This window comes from Prionailurus bengalensis, chromosome D4 (genome assembly GCF_016509475.1).
Source record: "Prionailurus bengalensis isolate Pbe53 chromosome D4, Fcat_Pben_1.1_paternal_pri, whole genome shotgun sequence".
NCBI lineage: Eukaryota > Metazoa > Chordata > Mammalia > Carnivora > Felidae > Prionailurus > Prionailurus bengalensis.
Genome location: NC_057359.1, coordinates 18,785,605 through 18,809,261, shown reverse-complemented (window position 1 = coordinate 18,809,261; position 23,657 = coordinate 18,785,605). Strand labels below are relative to the sequence as shown.

General features: G+C 36.2%; 1 protein-coding gene across 3 annotated transcripts in view; it reads right to left on the bottom strand.

Annotated features, from left to right (window-relative positions):
- The window catches only part of VPS13A (vacuolar protein sorting 13 homolog A), a 264,231-nt gene that overhangs the window by 175,721 nt on the left and 64,853 nt on the right, over positions 1-23,657 (bottom strand). For all 3 annotated transcript variants that reach the window (XM_043565725.1, XM_043565727.1, XM_043565726.1), the window contains exons 21-23: positions 22,211-22,343; positions 19,327-19,444; positions 1,927-2,065 (exon numbers count right to left, since the gene is read on the bottom strand). In XM_043565725.1, coding sequence (XP_043421660.1) covers positions 1,927-2,065; positions 19,327-19,444; positions 22,211-22,343 — 390 coding nt within the window. The remainder of the gene's footprint in view (positions 1-1,926; positions 2,066-19,326; positions 19,445-22,210; positions 22,344-23,657) is intronic.

Here is a 23,657-nt window from a genome sequence, read left to right as displayed (position 1 = left end):
GGGTGGATCAGTCAGTTAAGCGTCCAATTCTTGATCTCAGCTAAGGTCATGATCCCACAGTAATGGGACTGAGCCCCACACTGAGCTCCATGCTCAGCATGGAGCCTGTTTGGGACTCTCTCTCTCCCACCCTCTGCCCCTCTTCTGCTTATGCTCACTCTCTAAAAAATGAAAACAATATATAAGAAGCTAAAACTATAAAACTTCTAGACTATAACACAAGAAAAATCTTCTTGACCTTGTATTAGGCAAAAATTTTACAGACATAAAAAGTTTCATCAGTATTCTTTTATTCATGTTTCTTATATTCCATAAAAGTATATACTGATAAAGTGGATTTCATCAAAATGTAAAAACTCTGCTCTTCAAGAGATTGTTAACAAAAAGCTCAGCAAGAGATTATGAAAAAAAATATTACAAAGCACTACAGTTTTTAGGGTATGGGACAACATGTCAGCAAATTACCCTTACATGGTTTGATGAAGTTAAGTTCCTTGTACCATTTTTACAACTTTTCTCTAAGTTTGAAATTATTTCAAAAGGAAAAAGTTAAATGTGGAAATAATTTTTAAAAGAGAAAAACATGAACACTTATGTTCATTTTGAAGTTTTCTTCATAAGAGGTAAGGTACATAATATAAAACATACAAATCATAAAAGAAAACCTAATAACTGAATAGTTGAAAGTAAAAGCTTTGGCATGCCAAAAATAAACGAATCAGATAATAAACAAGGAAACAAATGTTCATAAAAGACAAATAGCAACAATTTCCTTAAGTGGAAAACCACAACACAAAAGACATGAACACCAGTTTCCAAAAACAGAAAGTCAAACACCCAATAAACTTATGAACATAAGTCCTATGGTTACTTGTAAATGCAAATCAAAATCAAAATATAACGTTTTTTCATTTAATTGAATAAATTTTAAATTGTTAATACTTAAGACAAATGAGAACAGAGAAGCACATTTACTGCTGGTGGGACTATAAATTAGTACTCAATTTAAAATTCGGCAAAGTTCATGAAAATGTAAAATTCACTGAGCAATGCCACTTGTAAGAATTTATCCAATGGATAAAAATACACAAAATATATGTATAAGGAAGTTGAAAACAGTGTATTTTAACTGTGAGCACTCATGTGAATACCCATGAAAAGGGGATCATGTTAGGCAAAGAATGGTACGTTCACACAATTCAATACTATATGCCTATAAAAAAGAAAAAGGTAGATCTGTATGTGCTAACATGAAAATATCTCGAGGGTACATAATATATAATGGTGAAAAGAATACAAATTCAGAATGCTAAGCATAATAATGCAATTTAGGTAAATTTTAAGAACCTGAGAGTGTGTGTGTGTATATATATACACAGATATTTATACATAAGCATTCCATAGTACATGCCATAAACACTTCTGGACAAATACAGACATAGTGGTTAACAAGGTTACCACCGAGGAGAGGGACTGCAAGCTGAAAAAGGGAAGAGAGGCAGACTTACCATGTAACTCTCTTTACTACATGCGCCTTTTACTCTTTCATCATTTTCTCTTTTAAGATATAATTTTTTTTAACTTTTTTTTTAATGTTTGTTTATTTTTGAGACAGAGAGAGACACAGCATGAGCAGGGAAGGGGCAGACAGAGAGGGAAACACAGAATGTGAAGCAGGCTCCAGGCTCTGAGCTGTCAGCACAGAGCCCGACGCAGGGCTCCAACTCATGAACTGTGAGTTCATGACCTGCACCAGAGTCGGACGCTTAACCGAATGAGCCACCCAGGCGCCCCTTAAGATATAATTCTTAAAGGTCTATTCAAAATAAATTAAATTGTTTTACCCAAAAAATTCTGTGACTCTTACAAATACTTTTTGTTGAGTTATTTTAATTTGTACTTTTATCAATTTTGCAAAAACATTACCTGAAATGGTTTGACAGGGGCATATGTTTCAGTTGCAGGTGTGGGTTTCGGAATGCTTTCGATCAATTCCAAAATCCCTTGCAGTTTTTTATCTGAGATTCGTAAAGAAATCAGTGGTAACTTTCCAAATATCTTGAATCTGTTTCAAAAAAACAGTAATCATTATAAGGCAAACTTCATTCTGACTTAAGTGCACTAAAAAGACAAATGTTCCCCTTGAAATATGCAAAAGTAATAAAATGCAATTTTAAGCTCTAAAAATTACCCACAGTCCATATGACATATTATTCCCTAACCTCCACCCAAACTTGTTTTGCCTCACTGACCAGTCTCACTAGGTAAACTAACTTCAATATTTTGCAGCCGCTTATTTTCTAATGTTATTATGTTTATTATCCCTCTACTATTTACCAAGGTCAGTTCACAATTACTAATTATTAATTATTTATTACATTACAGACACTAAGGAAAGCACTGAAATACATTATCATACATACTCACCACCTATATGGTAGACAACCTATTTTTGCTCTCTGCTACTTGTAAGTTCCCATATGCACAAAGTTCCTATCAGGAAACTAATGCTTACCAAGTTCAAGTAACTACTAAAAGAGATTATGTATCTAAAATCATGTTTAAAAGTCAGACGTGACTGAAGAAAAGTTACATGATCATAGTAAGTAGATGCATATGACAAAATCCAACACCTATCCATGATAAAAAACTTCCAGTGAACTAGATGAAAGGAGAGCTTCCTCAACTTGATAAAAAAGATCTTCAAAAAAATCTACAGCTATCATCATATTTAATGGTAAGAAACTCCAAGTTTTCCCCACTAAGATTAGGTACAAAGCAAAGATGTCTCTCTGATCACTCCTTTCAATACTGTACTAGAAGTCTTTACCATGCAGTAAGACAACAAAATAAAAAGTATACAGATTGTGTTCACAGATGACATGATCATCTATACAGAAAATCTAAAAAGACTCCTACAGAACTAATAAGCCCTTATAACATGGTTGCAAAATACAAGGTTGGTATGCAGCAATCAATTGCTTTCCTACATACCAACAATGGACAAGTGGAATTTAAAAATTAAAAACAGGATCGTTTATATTAGCACCCAAAAAAGTAATACTTGGGTATAAATCTAACAAAATATATACAAGATCTATATTGGGGAAATTGTAAAACTTTGATGAGTGAAATCAGAAAAGAAATGAAGAAATAAAAAGATATTCCAGTTTACTTATGGATATTAAAACTCAGGGCACCTGAGTGGTTCAGTCAGTCAAGCATCCGACTTCAGCTCAAGTCATGATCTCACCCATCATGGGTTTGGGCCCCACACATAAGGCTCTATGCTAACAGCTCAGAGCCTGGAGCCCGTTTTGGATTCTGTCTGTCTGTCTGTCTCTCTCTCTCTCTCTCTCTCTCTCTCTCCCTCTCCCCCTCCCCTGCTCATGCTCTATCTCTCTCTCTCTCAAAAACAAACATTAAAGAATTTTTTTTAACTCAGTATTGTCAAGATGTTAGTTCTTCCCAAACTGATCTATGGATTCAATGCAATTAACATCAATATCCCAGCCAACTATTTAATAAATATTGACAAAATGACTCTAAGGAGAGGTAAAGGATCCAGAATAGTAAACATAATACTGAAGGAGAAGAACAAGGATGGGGGACTGACACTCCCAGACTTCAAGATTTACTATAAAGGTACAGTAAGACACTGATATTGGCAAAAGTAAAGACAAACAGATCACTGGAAGAGAATACAGAGCCTAGAAGTAGGCTTCTATAAATAAAGTCCACCGATCTTTGACAAAGAAGTAAAGGCAATATAATGAAGCAAAGATATACTCTTCAAAAAATATAACGGAGCTGATCAAAGAGGATTTAAATAATATAACAGAAAGTGAATTTAGAATAATAGTCATAAAATTAATTGCTGGGCTTGAAAACAGTATATAGGACAGCAGAGAATCTCTTGCTACAGAGATCAAGGGACTAAGGAACAGTCACGAGGAGCTGAAAAACGCTTTAAACGAAATGCATAACAAAATGGAAACCACCACAGCTCGGCTTGAAGAGGCAGAGGAGAGAATAGGTGAACTAGAAGATAAAGTTATGGAAAAAGAGGAAGCTGAGAAAAAGAGAGATAAAAAAATCCAGGAGTATGAGGGAAAAATTAGAGAATTAAGTGATACACTAAAAAGAAATAATATACGCATAATTGGTATCCCAGAGGAGGAAGAGAGAGGGAAAGGTGCTGAAGGGGTACTTGAAGAAATCATAGCTGAGAACTTCCCTGAACTGGGGAAGGAAAAAGGCATTGAAATCCAAGAGGCACAGAGAACTCCCTTCAGACGTAACTTGAATCGATCTTCTGCATGACATATCATAGTGAAACTGGCAAAATACAAGGATAAAGAGAAAATTCTGAAAGCAGCAAGGGGTAAACGTGCCCTCACATATAAAGGGAGACCTATAAGACTTGTGACTGATCTCTCTTTTGAAACTTGGCAGGCCAGAAAGAATTGGCACGAGATTTTCAGGGTGCTAGACAGAAAAAATATGCAGCCAAGAATCCTTTATCCAGCAAGTCTGTCATTTAGAATAGAAGGAGAGATAAAGGTCTTCCCAAACAAACAAAAACTGAAGGAATTTGTCACCACTAAACCAGCCCTACAAGAGATCCTAAGGGGGACCCTGTGAGACAAAGTCCCAGAGACATCACTATAAGCATAAAACATACAGACATCACAATGACTCTAAACCCCTATCTTTCTATAATAACACTGAATGTAAATGGATTAAATGCACCAACCAAAAGACATAGGGTATCAGAATGGATACAAAAACAAGACCCATCTATTTGCTGTCTACAAGAGACTCATTTTAGACCTGAGGACACCTTTAGATTGAGAGTGAGGGGATGGAGAACTATTTATCATGCGACTGGAAGCCAAAAGAAAGCTGGAGTAGCCATACTTATATCAGACAAACTAGACTTTAAATTAAAGGCTGTAACAAGAGATGAAGAAGGACATTATATAATAGTTACAGGGTCTATCCATCAGGAAGAGCTAACAATTATAAATGTCTAGGCACCGAATACCGGAGCCCCCAAATATATAAAACAATTACTCATAAACATAAGCAACCTTATTGATAAGAATGTGGTAATTGCAGGGGACTTTAATACACCACTTACAGAAATGGATAGATCATCTAGACACACGGTCAATAAAGAAACAAGGGCCCTGAATGAGACATTGGATCAGATGGACTTGACAGATATATTTAGAACTCTGCATCCCAAAGCAACAGAATATACTTTCTTCTCGAGTGCACATGGAACATTCTCCAAGATAGATCATATACTGGGTCACAAAACAGCCCTTCATAAGTTTACAAGAATTGAAATTATACCATGCTTACTTTCAGACCACAATGCCATGAAGCTTGAAATCAACCACAGAAAAAAGTCTGGAAAACCTCCAAAAGCATGGAGGTTAAAGAACACCCTACTAACGAATGAGTGGGTCAACCAGGCAATTAGAGAAGAAATTAAAAAATATATGGAAACAAACGAAAATGAAAATACAACAATCCAAACGCTTTGGGACGCAGGAAAGGCAGTCCTGAGAGGAAAATACATTGCAATCCAGGCCTATCTCAAGAAACAAGAAAAATCCCAAATACAAAATCTAACAGCACACCTAAAGGAACTAGAAGCAGAACAGCAAAGGCAGCCTAAGCCCAGCAGAAGAAGAGAAATAATAAAGATCAGAGCAGAAATAAACAATATAGAAACTAAAAAAACTGTAGAGCAGATCAACGAAACCAAGAGTTGGTTTTTTGAAAAAATAAACAAAATTGACAAACCTCTAGCCAGGCTTCTCAAAAAGAAAAGGAGAGATGACCCAAATAGATAAAATCATGAATGAAAATGGAATGATTACAACCAATCCCTCAGAGATACAAACAATTATCAGGGAATACTATGAAAAATTATATGCCAACAAATTGGACAACCTGGAAGAAATGGACAAATTCCTGAACACCCACACTCTTCCAAAACTCAATCAGGAGGAAATAGAAAGCTTGAACAGACCCATAACCAGCAAAGAAATTGAATCGGTTATCAAAAATCTCCCAACAAACAAGAGTCCAGGACCAGATGGCTTCCCAGGGGAGTTCTACCAGACGTTTAAAGCAGAGCTAATACCTATCCTTCTCAAGCTATTCCAAGAAATAGAAAGGGAAGGAAAACTTCCAGACTCATTCTATGAAGCCAGTATTACTTTGATTCCTAAACCAGACAGAGACCCAGTAAAAAAAGAGAACTACAGGCCAATATCCCTGATGAATATGGATGCAAAAATTCTCAATAAGATACTAGCAAATCGAATTCAACGGCATATAAAAAGAATTATTCACCATGATCAAGTGGGATTCATTCCTGGGATGCAGGGCTGGTTCAACATTCGCAAATCAATCAACGTGATACATCACATTAACAAAAAAAGAGAGAAGAACCATATGATCCTGTCAATCGATGCAGAAAAGGCCTTCGACAAAATCCAGCACCCTTTCTTAATAAAAACCCTTGAGAAAGTCGGGATAGAAGGAACATACTTAAAGATCATAAAAGCCATTTATGAAAAGCCCACAGCTAACATCATCCTCAACGGGGAAAAACTGAAAGCTTTTTCCCTGAGATCAGGAACACGACAAGGATGCCCACTCTCACCACTGCTGTTTAACATAGTGCTGGAAGTTCTAGCATCAGCAATCAGACAACAAAAGGAAATCAAAGGCATCAAAATTGGCAAAGATGAAGTCAAGCTTTCGCTTTTTGCAGATGACATGATATTATACATGGAAAATCCGATAGACTCCACCAAAAGTCTGCTAGAACTGATACAGGAATTCAGCAAAGTTGCAGGATACAAAATCAATGTACAGAAATCAGTTGCATTCTTATACACTAACAATGAAGCAACAGAAAGACAAATAAAGAAACGGATCCCATTCACAATTGCACCAAGAAGCATAAAATACCTAGGAATAAATCTAACCAAAGATGTAAAGGATCTGTATGCTGAAAACTATAGAAAGCTTATGAAGGAAATTGAAGAAGATTTAAAGAAATGGAAAGACATTCCCTGCTCATGGATTGGAAAAATAAATATTGTCAAAATGTCAATACTACCCAAAGCTATCTACACATTCAATGCAATCCCAATCAAAATTGCACCAGCATTCTTCTCGAAACTAGAACAAGCAATCCTAAAATTCATATGGAACCACAAAAGGCCCCGAATAGCCAAAGGAATTTTGAAGAAGAAGACCAAAGCAGGAGGCATCACAATCCCAGACTTTAGCCTCTACTACAAAGCTGTCATCATCAAGACAGCATGGTATTGGCACCAAAACAGACACATAGACCAATGGAATAGAATAGAAACCCCAGAACTAGACCCACAAACGTATGGCCAACTCATCTTTGACAAAGCAGGAAAGAACATCCAATGGAAAAAAGACAGCCTCTTTAACAAATGGTGCTGGGAGAACTGGACAGCAACATGCAGAAGGTTGAAACTAGACCACTTTCTCACACCATTCACAAAAATAAACTCAAAATGGATAAAGGACCTAAATGTGAGACAGGAAACCATCAAAACCTTAGAGGAGAAAGCAGGAAAAGACCTCTCTGACCTCAGCCGTAGCAATCTCTTACTCGACACATCCCCAAAGGCAAGGGAATTAAAAGCAAAAGTGAATTACTGGGACCTTATGAAGATAAAAAGCTTCTGCACAGCAAAGGAAACAACCAACAAAACTAAAAGGCAACCAACGGAATGGGAAAAGATATTCGCAAATGACATATCGGACAAAGGGCTAGTATCCAAAATCTATAAAGAGCTCACCAAACTCCACACCCGAAAAACAAATAACCCAGTGAAGAAATGGGCAGAAAACATGAATAGACACTTCTCTAAAGAAGACATCCGGATGGCCAACAGGCACATGAAAAGATGTTCAGCGTCGCTCCTTATCAGGGAAATACAAATCAAAACCACACTCAGGTATCACCTCACGCCAGTCAGAGTGGCCAAAATGAACAAATCAGGAGACTATAGATGCTGGAGAGGATGTGGAGAAACGGGAACCCTCTTGCACTGTTGGTGGGAATGCAAATTGGTGCAGCCGCTCTGGAAAGCAGTGTGGAGGTTCCTCAGAAAATTAAAAATAGACCTACCCTATGACCCAGCAATAGCACTGCTAGGAATTTATCCAAGGGATACAGGAGCACTGATGCATAGGGCCACTTGTACCCCAATGTTCATAGCAGCACTCTCAACAATAGCCAAATTATGGAAAGAGCCTAAATGTCCATCAACTGATGAATGGATAAAGAAATTGTGGTTTATATACACAATGGAATATTACGTGGCAATGAGAAAAAATGTAATATGGCCTTTTGTAGCAACGTGGATGGAACTGGAGAGTGTGATGCTAAGTGAAATAAGCCATACAGAGAAAGACAGATACCATATGGTTTCACTCTTATGTGGATCCTGAGAAACTTAACAGGAACCCATGGGGGAGGGGAAGGAAAAAAAAAAAAAGAGGTTAGAATGGGAGAGAGCCAAAGCATAAGAGACTGTTAAAAACTGAGAACAAACTGAGGGTTGATGGGGGGTGGGAGGGAGGAGAGGGTGGGTGATGGGTATTGAGGAGGGCACCTTTTGGGATGAGCACTGGGTGTTGTATGGAAACCAATTTGTCAATAAATTTCAGGAAAAAAAAATATATAACAGAGATAACTAGAAAAATGTTGCTAAGGCTGATGTCCAAGAGATTACTGTCTACTTTTTCTTTTAGGATTTTTACGGTTTTAGGTCTCATAATTGAGTCTAACTCACTTGGAGCTTATTGTTGGGTATGGTATAAGAAAGTGGTTCAATTTCATTCTTTTGCACGTAGGTGTTCAGTTTCCTCAGCTTATTTTTTGAAGTGACTGTCCTTTCCTCATTTTATATTCTTGCTTCCTTTGTTATGGAGTAATTGACCATATAAGTATGGGTTTATTCCTGGGCACTCTATTCTGTTCCCTTGATCTATGTGTCTATTTCTGTGCCAGTACCATAGTGTTTTGATTATAGCTTTGAAGTATATCTTGAAAGCTGAGACTATGATACCTCCAGCTTTATTCTTCTTTTTCAGACTGCTTTGGCTATTCAGGGTCTTTTGTGGTTCCTTACAAATTTTATGATTATTTGTTCTAGTTCAGTGAAAAATGCCATTGATATTTTGTTAGGGATTGCTCTAAATCTGTCATTTGTTTTGTTGTATTCTTCCAATCCATGAGCATGGAATTCTTTCTACGTCTTGGTATCCTCATTTTCTTTCATCAATGATTATAGTTCTCAGAGTACAGGTCTTTCACTTCTTTGGTTATGTTTATTCTTAGGTATTTTATTCTTTTTGGTGCAACTGTGAATGAGATTGTTTTAATTTTTCTTTCTGCACTTTATTATTAGCATGTCAAAAGGCGACAGATTCCTATGTATTCATTTTATACCTACAAATTTACTGAATTCATTTACTCTAGTAATTTTTTTGGTGGAATCTTTAGGGTTTTGTGTGTAGTATCATGTGATTTGCAAATAAGGGTCACAGAAAAACTGACAGGAGATACCGAGATGTTTTATATACCTCTTACATGTACCCATGCCTTGCCTCCTTCATTAACAACATTCCCAACCAGAATGGTGTATGTTTGTTGAAACTAATGAAACTACACTGACAAATCAGAGTCACCAAAGTCCACAGTTTACATTACTCTTCACTCTTGGTGCTGTACATTCTGTGGGTTTGGTCAAATACATAATGACATGTATCAATCATATCATTTAGAGTGTATCATCTAGAGTATTTTCACTGCCCTAAAATCCTTTGTCCTTCGACTATTCATCCCTCCCCTGTCAGCTTCAAGTCCCAGCAAGCGCTTTTCTTTTCACCGTGTCCCTATTTTTGCCTTTTCCACAATGCCATCTAGTTAAAACTACACATTATGTAGCCCTTTCAGATTGGCATCTTTCACTTTGTAATATGCATTTAAGGTTCCTCCATGTCTTTTCACAACTTGATAGCTTATTTCCTTTTAGCACTCAACAATATTTCAGTGTTTCATATGGCACAGTTTATCTCTAACCTACTAAGTGACATCTTGGTTGCTTATAAGTTTGGGCTATAAAATTGAAATATAAAATTTAAGTGTATAAACTTTATGTAAAATTATGAATAAAGTTGCTACAAACATCTGTGTGCAGGTTTTTGTGGGGATGTTAAGTTTCAACTCCTTGAAACCTAAAACCTTAAAATCCTAAAAGACAAAATAGACCATAATCTCTTGGACATCAGCCTTAGCAATATTTTTCTAGACATTTCTCCTCAAGCAAGTGAAATAAAAGCATAACTAAACTACTGGACTACATCAAAATAAAAAGCTTCTGCACAGCAAAGGAAACCATCAACAAAATGGAAAGACAACCTACTGAATGGGAGAAGATATTTACAAATAATATATCCAATAAAAGGTTAATATCCAAAAGATATAAAGAATTTCTACAACTTAAAGCCAAAAAACCCAAAAAATCTGATTTAAAAAATGGGCACAGGCCCCGAATATTTTTCCAGTGAAGACATACAGATGGCCAACAGACATATAAAAATATGTTCATCACTAATCATGAGGAAAATGCAAATCAAAACCACAGTATCACCTGACACCTGCCAGAACAACTAGCATAAAAAAGACAAATAACAAGTGTTGCTGAGGATCTGGAGAAAAAGAAATTTTCATGCAACATTGGCAGGAATGTAAATTTAGACAGCCATTATGGAAAACAGTATGAAGTTTCCCCAAAAAATTAAAAACAGAAACACAGTAGTTCTACTGGTGGTTATTTACCCAAAGAGAATGAAAACACTAATTTGAAAAAAATACATCCACCTTTATGTTTACTGTGGTATTATTTATAATAGCCGATAGAAGCATCCGAAAGGTCCATCAATAGATAAATGGATAAAGAAGATATATATACAATGGAATATTACTCCACCATACAAAAAAGAATGAGATCTTGCCATTTGCAACATGGGAGGACTAAGGGCATAACACTAAGTGAAATAAGTCAAAGATAAATACCATACAATTTCAGTTACACGCAGAATCTAAAAAACAAAAAAACAGACACACAAATACAGAGAATAAAGTGATGGTTGCCAGGGGGAGAGGGTTAGGGATGGGCAAAATGGGTGAAGGGGAGCGGGATGTATAGGCTTCCGGTTCTGGAATGACTAAGTCATGGGGATAAAAGGTATAGTACAAGGAATATAGTCAAATGGTATTGTAATACTCTTGTACGGTGACAGAAAGTAGCTATACTTCTGGTGAGCATAGCACGTTTAGAGTTGTCAAATCGCTATGCTGTACACCTGAAACTAATGTAACCTTGTGTGTCAACGGCAACAATTTTTTCCGTGACTCTAAAACCGTTCTAAATAAAGTCTCTAAAATAATAATAGTTTAAAATGAGACATATCAGGGGCGCCTGGGTGGCTCAGTCAGCTGAGTGTCCGACTTCAGCTCAGGTCATGATCTCACAGTTCATGAGCTCGAGCCCCGCGTCGGACTCTGTGCTGACACCTCGGAGCCTGGAGCCTGCTTTAAATTCTGTGTCTCCCTCTCTCTCTGCCCCTCCCCCGCTCATGCTCGGTCTCTCTCTCAAAAATAAACATTTAAAAAAATTTAAAAAAATAAAATGAGACTTATCAAAACGAGAAGAAGTTTTTATTCACCATTTTTATCCCTCTATCTTTTCTAAAACTTAACTTTTTCAATTCATATGCATGGCTGCTAAGGTTATCAGTTTAAAAACATATCTGTATTTCCTGAGAAAATTAGAAGCTTTCTTTTACTTTAATAGCTGAAATATTTGTAATTAGTTCCATATATCCTAGTTTAACTTAGGTAACCATTATAAATCTGTTTCATTATAACTCAACTTTTCAATTTCTTTATATATACCAGGTGTACAAGCTGAAAATGGGGGCACCAAAATACTATGTACTAAATAGTAGAGGACTTCCTTTTTATTTGCCTTAAATGTTTTAAGATCAAATTTCAAAGGATGCTGCCTAATACTTTTACAGTTCCAGGGTTTTATCATATTCACTTCAGACTGCTCCAGCTTACTAAATTAAAATCAATGCTTCTCAGATTTGTTCTTTCTAAATCATTTAGTTTCTGCCTCTTATTATTGTAGCTGTCCTTCTCTGATCGTAACCTATAGCAATTTTAGTATCATTAGAATACTCATTCAAATGACCTTCCCAGTATCTTTTCCCTTGTACTGGTCATGTTTGACTACAATGCACTGGACTGGAAACTGGTAAAAGATGGCCAGGGGTTAACTCAGCCTGCTGCTTATTTTGATAAATTAAGTATTACTGACTGGAACACACCCGTGCCCATTCATTACGTATGGTTTACGGCGATGTTCACCCTAAAACAGCAGAGGTGAATAGTTATGACTAACAATATGGAATTCAAGCCTAAAATATCTACTATCTGTGCGTTTACAGAAACAATTTGCAACTGTTACATGCGACTTATCTCTCATGATCTTGCATTTCCTTTATCTATCTTTTTTTCTTTAAGTTTATTTATTTTTAGGAGAGACAACGCATGTGCCCGCATGAGTGGGAGGAGGGGCAGAGAGAGAGAGGGGGAGAGAGAATCCCAAGCAGGATCCAGCACTGAGCATGGAGCCCAACATGGGGCTCGATCTCATGAACCCTGAGATTGTGACCTGAGCCAAAACTGAGTCTAAAACTTAACCGACTGAGCTACTCAGGTGCCCCAGATATAGGTTTTAATTGGTTATTTCGATTGTTTCTATGCTCTACATATTCCCTGCATTACAGGACATTAATTCTTCCTGATCATATACTGATAGAGCAACCCAACGCAAGTTCCTCAGCATAATATCAACTTCTTTTTCCTGGTACTCCCTAAATTTCTAGATTCAACCATACTTTAAAAAAAAATATTTCAACTAAGCTAAAAAGGAATCAATTCAAACTCATGTTTACAACAGAAAATCACATACATCTTTGTTTTTTACCACATACTGACAAACTTTACAAGAAATATTAAACAATAAATAGGCTGTGGGACATCTGGGGAAGAACTAGAGAACCTAAGCCTCATATCTAATATCAGACTACACCTAGTGTTGGATTAGAAAAATCCACAATGTATAGAATGGCTTTTGTTCCGTCTTTCTTAAGCCAATTATTGACATCCCTCTGCCTTAAGACTCTCAGACTGTAGTTTGATTTCCTAGCAGAAGTCAAAGAGAACAAGATTCAGTACGCTACACAATGTTTGCTAGTAGACAGAGTCATTATATTTTAAAAAGCAACAAAGAAGAGTATGGGTCTCTCTTTCACACGACAGGAGCAGGTAAGTAATAGCAGTCACGTCCACAGCAGTAGGAAAAAGCCAGGCTATCACTACTTACCTCTTTCCCCCTATACTTCCTTTCAGACACAAATCCTGGGCACTACTGTAAGAGCATTCTCTTGTTGCCTCCCTTGTAACAATTCCCCTGGGACTGTTTGGTAGGCGTTAGATGTGTCGTTAGTTAAATTATAAAATAGATTATCCGCCTGAGGTTTGCAAGGAAGAGGAAAAAGTACTGGCGAAAAGACAGGTGAAAAGACTGGTTACAGTCTAAAACTATTGAGGACTAAATCAGCTAACCAGTCCAGTCGAGTTCAACAGACTTCTCTACTTAGGATCCTGGGCCCAAAGTTTCAGCTAACAGTAAAATATAAAGATCTCATTAAAGATCAAGGTATTTATATGATAAATGTAAAATCAAGTATCACTTATAAACTGATTACAACTCCACTCTTTATTTTCTATGGGATTTAAGACAAATGCATAAAAATAATTATAAATCTACGTTAATAAGTACACAATATGTAAAGACGTAATATGCGACATCAGTAACATAAAATGGGAGGGGTAGAGCAGTGAGCAAGTAGAGTTTTTGTATACAATCGAAGTTAAGTTGGTATCAATTTTAAATGGATTGTTATAACCTTGTGATGCTATATGTAATCTCCATAATAACAAATAATAAAATATCTATACAATATGCACACATGGAAAACAGAAGGGACTCAAACCATGTCACAACAAAAAAGTCAACTAAATGAAAATGAAGTCAGTAAGAAAGGAAATAAGCAACAAAAAAGTTGTAGAATATATGGGAAGCAAATCTCAAAATGACAAAGTCCTTCCCCATCAATATTTACTTTAAATGTACATGGTTTAAGCTTCTCAATCCAAGATCTAAATTTAAAGAATGGATTTAAAAAATGGGATCCAACTGTCTGCCAGAGACTCAGTTTAGATCCAAGAGCACCACTAGTTTAAAAGTGAAAGAACAGAAAAAAATATCCCATGTAAATAATAAATATAAGAAATCAGAAACCCCAAAACCCTAAATTGTGAAGAAATACAAAACCTAAAGAGATCTATAACTAGTATGGAGATTGAATCAATCAGTAATCAAAACTCTCCCAATAATGAAATGTCCACGATCAGAAGATTTCACTAGTGAATTCTAGCTAACACTTAAAAGAATTAATACAAATTTTTCTCAAACTCTTCCAAAAATTAAAGAGAAAGGAACACTTCCAAGCTCATTTTTAGGCCAGCCTTTTTCTGATACCAAATCCAGACAAAGACACAGTAAAACTATAGACCAATATCCCTTATGACCACTGATGCAAAAATCCTCAACAAAATTCTAGCAAACAAAACTCAACAGTACATTAAGAGGATTATACAGCATGACTCAGGTTTTATTTCTAGGATGCGTGGATGGTTCAACATATGAAAATATATCATTGTAATACACCACATTAATAAAATAAAGGAAAAAATAAAAAAAGTATTTGAAAAAATTCCACACACTTCCATGATACAAACATCAAACAAACAAGGAATAGAAGAAAAAGAGAAAAAACTACTTCAATATAATCAAGGTCGTATATGAAAAAACTCATAGGTAACACACTCAGTGGTAAAAGAGCAAAAGCTTTTCCTCTTTGCTCAGGATAAAGGATGTCCACTTAAATCACTTCTTCTCAACACAGTACTGGAAATTCTAGCCATAGTAATTAGTCAAGACAAAGAAATAAAAAGCACCCAAATTGAAAACAAAGAGTAAAACTGCCTTTGTTCAAAAATGAACATGTAGGGGCGTCTGGGTGGCTCAGTCAGTTGAGCGTCCAACTTCGGCTCAGGTCATGATCTTGCAGTCTGTGAGTTCAAGCCCCGTGTCAGGCTCTGTGCTGACAGCTCAGAGCCTGCTTCGGATTCTGTCTCCCTCTCTCTCTGCCCCTCCCCCACTCGTGCTCTGTCTCTGTCAAAAATAAACATTAAAAAAAATTATAAAAACGAACATGTAGAAAATCCTAATAGTTACATGCATGCACACACAAAGTTAGAAATAAACGAATTCAGCAAAGTTGCAGAATATTAAAATCAACTCAGAAAAATCAATTGCTATAGAGTAACAATAAATATAATCCAAAAAAGGTATTAAGAAAATTCCATTTAGAACACCATCAAAAAAGAATAAACAACCAAGGAAGAAAAAGACAAACACTGACAACTACCAAAATGCTGCTGAAAGAAATTATAGAAAACACAAAGAAATGGAAAGACATCTCATGTTCATGGACTGGAAGATTTAATATCTTAAGATGTCATTACTCAAAGCAGTTACACATTCAATGCAATCCATATCAAAATCAAAATGACATCTTTTATAACAACAGAAAATCCACCCTATAATTCATATGGAATCTCAAAGGAGCCTAAATAGCCAAAATAATCTAGAAAATGAACAAAGCTGGATGATTCATACTCCTGATTTCAAAACTTACCACAAAGCTAACAGTAATCACAACAGTGTGGCTCTGGCATAAAGACAGAAATACAAAGGAAACAGAATGGAAAGCCCAGAAATAAATCCTCATATATATCATCAAATGTTATTTTTCTTTTTTAATTTTTTTAACGTGTATTTAGTTTTGAGAGAGAGAGAGCGCGCGCGAGCATGCGCGAGCAGGGAAGGCACAAAGAGACAGGGAGACACAGAATCCGAAGCAGGCTCCAGGCTCTGAGCTGTCAGCAAAGAGCCTGTTGTGGAGCTCGAACTCACAAACTGTTAAGATCATGACCTGAGCCAAAGTCAGAGGCCTAACTGACTGAGCCACTCAGGCACCCCTCAAATGTTTTTCAACAAAGACTACTCAATGGAAAAAGATCAGTCTTTTCAATAAATGGTACTGGGCAAATCAGATATGCAAAAGAAAGAAGCTGGGTCTATACCTTATACCATAGCCAAAAAACTCCAAGTGCATCAAAGACCTACATATGAAAGCTTCAAGTATAAAATATTTATAGAAAATACACAGAAGTTTCACGATGTTGAATTTCACACTGATTTCTTGGATATAACACCAAAAGCACAGGCAACAGATAAATGGGACCTTATCGAGTCAGTACTACCCGAAGCAATCTACATATTCAATGCAATCCCTATCAAGGTAACACCAGCATTCTTCACAGAACTTAAAAAAAAAACCCTAAGACTTATATGGAACCAGAAAAGACCCTGAATAACCAAAGAAGTCCTGAAAAAGAAAACCAAAGCTGGAGGCATCATTAATTCCGGACTTCAAGCTATATTACAAAGCAGTAGTCATCGAGACAGTACGATACTGAGACAAGAACAGACACACAGATCATTGGAAAAGAAGAGAGAACCCAGCAACGCACCCAAAGACATATGGCCAACTAATCTTTGACAAAGCAGGAAAGAATATCCAATAGAAAAAAGATAGTCTCATCAGCAAATGGTGTTGGGAAAAGCAAACAGTGACATAGAGAAGAATGAACCTGGACCACTTTCTTACACCATACACAAAAATAAACTCAAAATGCATGAAAGACCTAAATGTAAGACAGGAAGCCCTCAAAATCCTAGAGGAGAAAACAGGCAACAACCTTTTTACCTCAGCCACAGCAATTTCTTACTTGCCATGTCTCCAGAGGCAAGGGAAACAAAAGCAAAAATGAACTACTGGGACCTCATCAAGATAAAAAGTTTCTGCAGGATGAAGGAAACAATCAGCAAAACTAAAAGGCAATGAACAGAATGGGAGAAGACATTTGCAAATGACACATCAGATAAGGGATTAGTATCTAAGACCTATTAAGAACTTACAAACTCGACACCCAAAAAACAATCCAGTGAAGAAATGGGTAAAAGACATCAATAGACACTTTTCCAAAGAAGACATCCAGATGGCTAACACATGAAAAAATGCTCACCATCACTCATCATCAGGGAAATACAAATCAAAACCACAATGAGATCCCACCTCACACCTGTCAGCATGGGTGAAATTAACAACTCAGGAAACAATAGATGCTGGAGAGGATGCGGAGAAAGAGGAACCTCTTTGCATTGCTGGTGGGAATGCAAACTGGCACAGCCACTCTGGAAAATGGTATGGAGGTTTCTCACAAAATTTTGAAAAAAACAGAATTACCCTACGACCCAGCAACTGCCCTAGTAGATATTTACCCAAAGGATACAGGAGTACTGATTCAAAGGGGCACATGCACCCCAACGTTTATAGCAGTGCTTTCGACAACAGCCAAAGTATGGAAAGAGCCCAAATGTCCATTGACTGATGAATGGATAAAGATGTGGTATACATACACAATGGAGTATTACTTGGCAATCAAAAAGAATGAAATCTTACCATTTGCAACAACATGGATGGAACTAGAGTGTATTATGCTAAGCAAAATAAGTCAGTCAAGAGAAAGACAAATAAATGATTTCAGTCATGTGGAATTTAAGATACAAAACAGATGAACACAGGGGAAGGGATGCAAAAATAATATAAAAACAGCAAGGGAGATAAATCATAAGACTTTAAATACAAAAAATAAACTGAAAGTTGCTGGTAGGGTGTTGAGTGTGGGAAGGGGTAGTGATAAAAGGGTGAGGGGCATTAAGGAGGACACTTGTTAGGATTAGCATTGGGTGTTATATGTACGTGATAAATCACTGAATTCTATTCCTGAAATCATTATTACACTATATGTTAACTTGGATTTCAATTTAGAAAAAAATTGGACTTTATATTTACAACTTCTGAGCAAAGGACACTCTTAAAAGAGTGATACGTAAGGCAAGCCAATCCACAAAACAAAATATTTGCAAATCATCTCTCCAGTAAGGAGTTAGTATACAGAATGCATTTAAAAAAACAAAACAAAACAAATCCCAATTATAGATGGGCAAAGGACTTGAATAAACATTTCTCCAATGAAATGTATAAACTGCCAAGAAATACCTGAAAATTACCTAATCAGTAATGAATAGAGAAATGCAACTCAAAACTATAATTTGATACTACTTCATACCTACTACAGAGGACAATTTTTAAAATAAGAAAAGTGCTGAAGAGGTGGGGAAATTGGAATCCTTGTGTACTGCTGGTGGAAAGATAAAATGGTATAGCTGCTATGGAAAACATAGGCCAGTTCCTCAAAAAATTAAAAACAGAATTATCATATGATCCAGCAATTCTACTTGTGGATATATACACAAAAAAAATTACAGCAAGGACTTAAATAGTTCTCTATCAATCTTCACAGCATTGTGAATGTAACAGTATTGTTACCAGAGCCCAACTTCATTACAATGACCCAAATGTCCATTGACAGACGAACCAATAAATGTGATATGTATACATGCACAACAGAGTATTTTTCAGCCTTAAATGAAATTCTGACATATGCTACAACATGGATCAACCTTGAAGACGCTATGCTATGTGCAATAACTCAGACACAAAAGGGCAAATACTGCATGATTCCATTTATATAAGTTACCCAGAGTAACCAATTTATCGAGACGTAACATATAATGGTGATTGCCATGGGCTGGGGTATGGTGGAATGGGGCATTATTGTTTGACAAGTGCTGAATTGCAGTGTGGGAAAATGACAAAGTTCTGGAGATGGATGGTGATGGTGGTCACCCAACAATGTGAATGTACTTAATGCCACTGAATTATACACTTAGAAAAGGTAAAATTTATGTTAATGTACATTTTACCACCAAAAAAAACCAACAACAATGAAATATGGTATCTCCTCAGCTAAGGAATTTCTAAGAAAATCTACAATCACATAAAACAGACAATACATACTTGGGCATCCTTATATCCATAAAAACCATGGCCTTAGCAAGTTCCACATTGAAGTGCATAGGTATCAAAATATGTTGTGTAGATACATTAAGTTTTCGAGCTTCTTTCCAATTATCACCTAATTGTGGAAAACAGTACATGTTTATTTAGCACATGTACAATTTGAAAAACACATTAAGCCTAAAATTACTATGAATACTTTGTAGTCATACACTGCATGATATGGGAAATTCTTCCTATATCCAGACAATCTTAAAGCCACCTTCCCCAGTACATATAATCAACAGGTAAATTCTTTTCCCTTTCAACATTTTCCTTCTACTACTTCAAAGACTTTGTTTCAATATGAAGAAAATACTTACTAAAAACCAACAATATAGTTAGGGGCACCTAGATGGCTCAGTTGATTGACTCTGTGACTCTTGATTTTTGGTCAGGTCATGATCCTAGGGTCATAGGATCGAGCCCTGCATCAGGTTCCGTGCTTGGAGTCTGCTTGCGATTCATATTCTCTTCCCTCCCCCCCCCCCTCCCTCCCTCCTTCCTTCTGCCCCTCTTCCCAGCTTGCGTGCTCTAAAATTAAAAACAAAATACAAAAAAAAACCAACAATATAGTTTAATCAAATCTGTGCATCCATTTACAGTTGCTACACCAACCAGACTACTTTACCCAAAAAACAACATGGCTCTAAGGCAATCATGAAAAAGGCAGAGAAAAGCACAGCTCTTTTCTGTCAATAAAAGCTACCAGTTATTCAAGATTTGTTAAGAGCTATTCTAGGCAATGTTTTAATTTTCACTTAATTCTCACAATGATATTTAATCATCCCATTTTAAAAAACAGATTCACAGGAATTTATTAACTTACTTATGGTCAAAGGCTAGTGTGTGATAAAATCTGAAATCTACATCCACATCTCCTAACATGAAATGTATGTGACAATGCATCCTCATTTACGTTACCTCATTTGAACCTAATCATTCCTTAGGTCCAATAAAGTTCCCAGTCAAGGAAAAACAAGCCAATGAATGATTAGATGTAAAGAAAGGTGGTAAAATGAACTCTTACAATTTTTTAAATTCCAACAGTATTGAGATAAATATTTTCTTCTCAATTCACAGAAAATATTCAGAAGCATGTGATTCAGTATTTATCATGAAAGTTTATGACAATCACCTAAAGTAGCCCCAATGTCAAAAATATCTTGCTCAAAAAAGATTATTTAAGAAGAGTTAGTGCTTATCAAGAACAATTCCAAGGAATTCCAGTAATTTTCAGATAACAATGGAATACTTTAAATTTTTTTTTCAAAAAGCATGTCAATATTAAGTATGGTGCATGGACTTTAAAAATGACAAAAATGTAGCAAACATACCAAAATACTGTAATTTATTCCCTGAGAAAAATTTATGGATTTTCTATAAACAATTTATATTTGCCACCCACTACACTTCTGGGTTTCTTCTACACCAACTGGAATCTGACAAAAACAGAAATCAAGTTTATTATCTCAAAGCAGTTTTAGTTAAAAAAAAAAAAATTAAAATGTACCAATACTATATAAATCAATACTTCTAATAACTACTATTTTGGGTTCTCATTGCTTCCTTTTTTATTAGTTAGCTCAGATAATTAAAATTTGACCATATACACACATATACAGATCTCTAGAACAGCCACCAATCCAATTCTGTTGAATTATCTAAATGTTTACTAACACCTAACACTCCATGGAATCATCAACAGTATGACCCTGTAGAAAGAGGGCTCAAACTAGTCTTGGATCTCTATCTACTTTAGTGGTTCTTTACAAGTGAATTTCTGGCTGCTGACTTTATCTTAAAACTAGATCTGGATCAGAGACTCCTGATTAGTACATCAGAGTGAACGGAGTAAAGGTATGCCTAGGATACCCTCCTCAGTCCTCCTAAGACCCTCCTCAGTCTCTATCTGGCTATTTAAGGCCTGGGTGGTCAGAGGCCCTAGATCGGTTGCCTCTGGCCTTGAGCAGCCTCTTGTGATTATTCTGTATAAAATAAATACTTTAAATATGTGCCAAGGTTTTCCAACCTGGTCCAAAGGATTTCTCCATCTCAGCACTACTGACATCTGGGCCAAATAAGTGTGTGTGTGTGTGTGGGGGGGGTGCTTTCCTCTACACTGTATGATGTTTAGTAGAAGCATCCCTGTCCTCCTCTCACTAGATGCTAGTAGTGCACCTACTCATCAGCAGTGACCACCAAAACGTCTCCAGACTTTAATAATGTCTCTTGAGGGATAAAAACCAGGTACCTGAGATACTGGTCCTAGGCAATATCTACTATTACTTTAAAAAAAAATTTTTTTTAATGTTTATGTTTGAAAGAGAGAGACAGAATGTGAGCAGGTGAGGGGCAGAGAAACAGGGAGACACAGAATGTGAAGCAGGCTCCAGGCTCTGAGCACAGAGCCTGACACGGGACTCAAACTCATGAGCTGTGAGATCATGACCTGAGCTGAAGTCAGCTTCCCAACTGACTGAGCCACCCAGGTGCCCCCTATGACCTTTTTAACCTTTTTTTTTAGATGTTTATTTGAGAGTGAGCCAGAGAGCAAGCAGGGGAGGGGCAGAGAGAGAGGAGAGAGAGAATTCTAAGCAGGCTCTGTGCTATCAGTACAGAGTCGGATGTAGGGCTTGAACTCACAAACCATGAGATCTTGACCCGAACGGAAATCAAGAGTGGGACATGCAACCGACTGAGCCACCCAGGCGCAACTACTATTACTTCTAATTCGAAAATATAAATGTTCTAATGTATTTGGGATGAAGGTCTTCAGAGAAACTGTCTAAAAACCTAATCATTGCCACCAAATGAATCACTAAATAATCCATTATATACTTACCAACTGTGCTGTAAAGCAGCTGTATGCTTGTAAGCTGAACATCAAAGGAATCATAAGCTCTATGCATTATCTCTTCAAGTCTGGCCCCACCTTGTTTCATATCTGGTAACTCCAAACGACTTTTGCTTGTCACCTTGAAGTTAATTTTAATAGTTTAGATGATGCAAAATACTTCAAAATTAAAATATAAATTTTTTATCTTTAAGACTATAACATAAAATTTTAATAAAAGATTTGTAAGTTGACATAAAAGGCTAATAGAAATGTCTTTATCTATGACATGTCTAACAAAAAGACCAGGTACAAAGTAAATTTTTACACATTAAGTTATATTTCTCAATTGCATATATTAACAGAGGAAAACCGAGCCAATCCTAGAGAATAAAACATTTAAAACTTTTTAAGATCTGACAAGAAGCCTTTTTATTAAAAACAAATTGAGACATGTGTAGCCTACAAAATGTTTCTATGGCATAATGACAGATATTTAGATACTTTTATAAGAAGAAGAATCCAGAATTAAGTATTAGAATAACTGAACTGTAGTCCCAACTTGGCCATTTATACAACCCCAACAAAGTTATATTTGTACCACCCCCTTCTTAACGTACCATACACAATACGTTTTTCACTTAACCTTCTGAAAATCACTCTACTGCCATATATAAAGATCTTACACATTCATATGTATGTGTGTGTGTGTGTGTGTGTGTGTGTACTTACCTTAACATTTTCACCTCTATTTTATACAGCTCATGTGCCACAGACTATCAAAACTGATTATCTCTGAAAGGTAGGTTAAGTAAATTGCCTAAGATCACAAAACTAGACACCTTATTCTTGATGTTATGCTCGTTCTACTATACTACACTACCCTTGAAACAATTCCATGGCTAAAGTAAACTATAAATAATTAAGTGTATAAAGCTTATTATAAATATAAATCCAGTAAACATGTACATAATTAATAACTCAAGAGTAAAAACATAGAATAAAGGACAATATCAAGGAAAGGCATATATTTGTTGGGTAGCCAGAAAGCATGCCAATATCATCCATCCCTCGTGAGTATTTAAATTGTTACAGCTATTTAATCTACATTTAATGATCTACAGTAATGTGGTCTAAGAGAACTTTCTACAAGGATGGCATTATTATCTCTGTATTGACAGAATAGACACAAGTCACTTGTGACTATTTTAATTCTTGAATGTGACTCATATGACTAAAGAACTAATTTTTATGTTACTTAATTTTACTCATCATAAACAATCACATGTGGCCAATGGGTACCATAGAGAACCATGCAGATCTAGAAACACACACAAAATATTCTCTATTCAAAACTGCGGGAAAAAAATGTACATAGTTGGATGGAAAGGGAAATGACTTAGGTAAATGCAAGAAGAACATCTCTCAAATTAAGATTTAACAGAACTATTAAAAC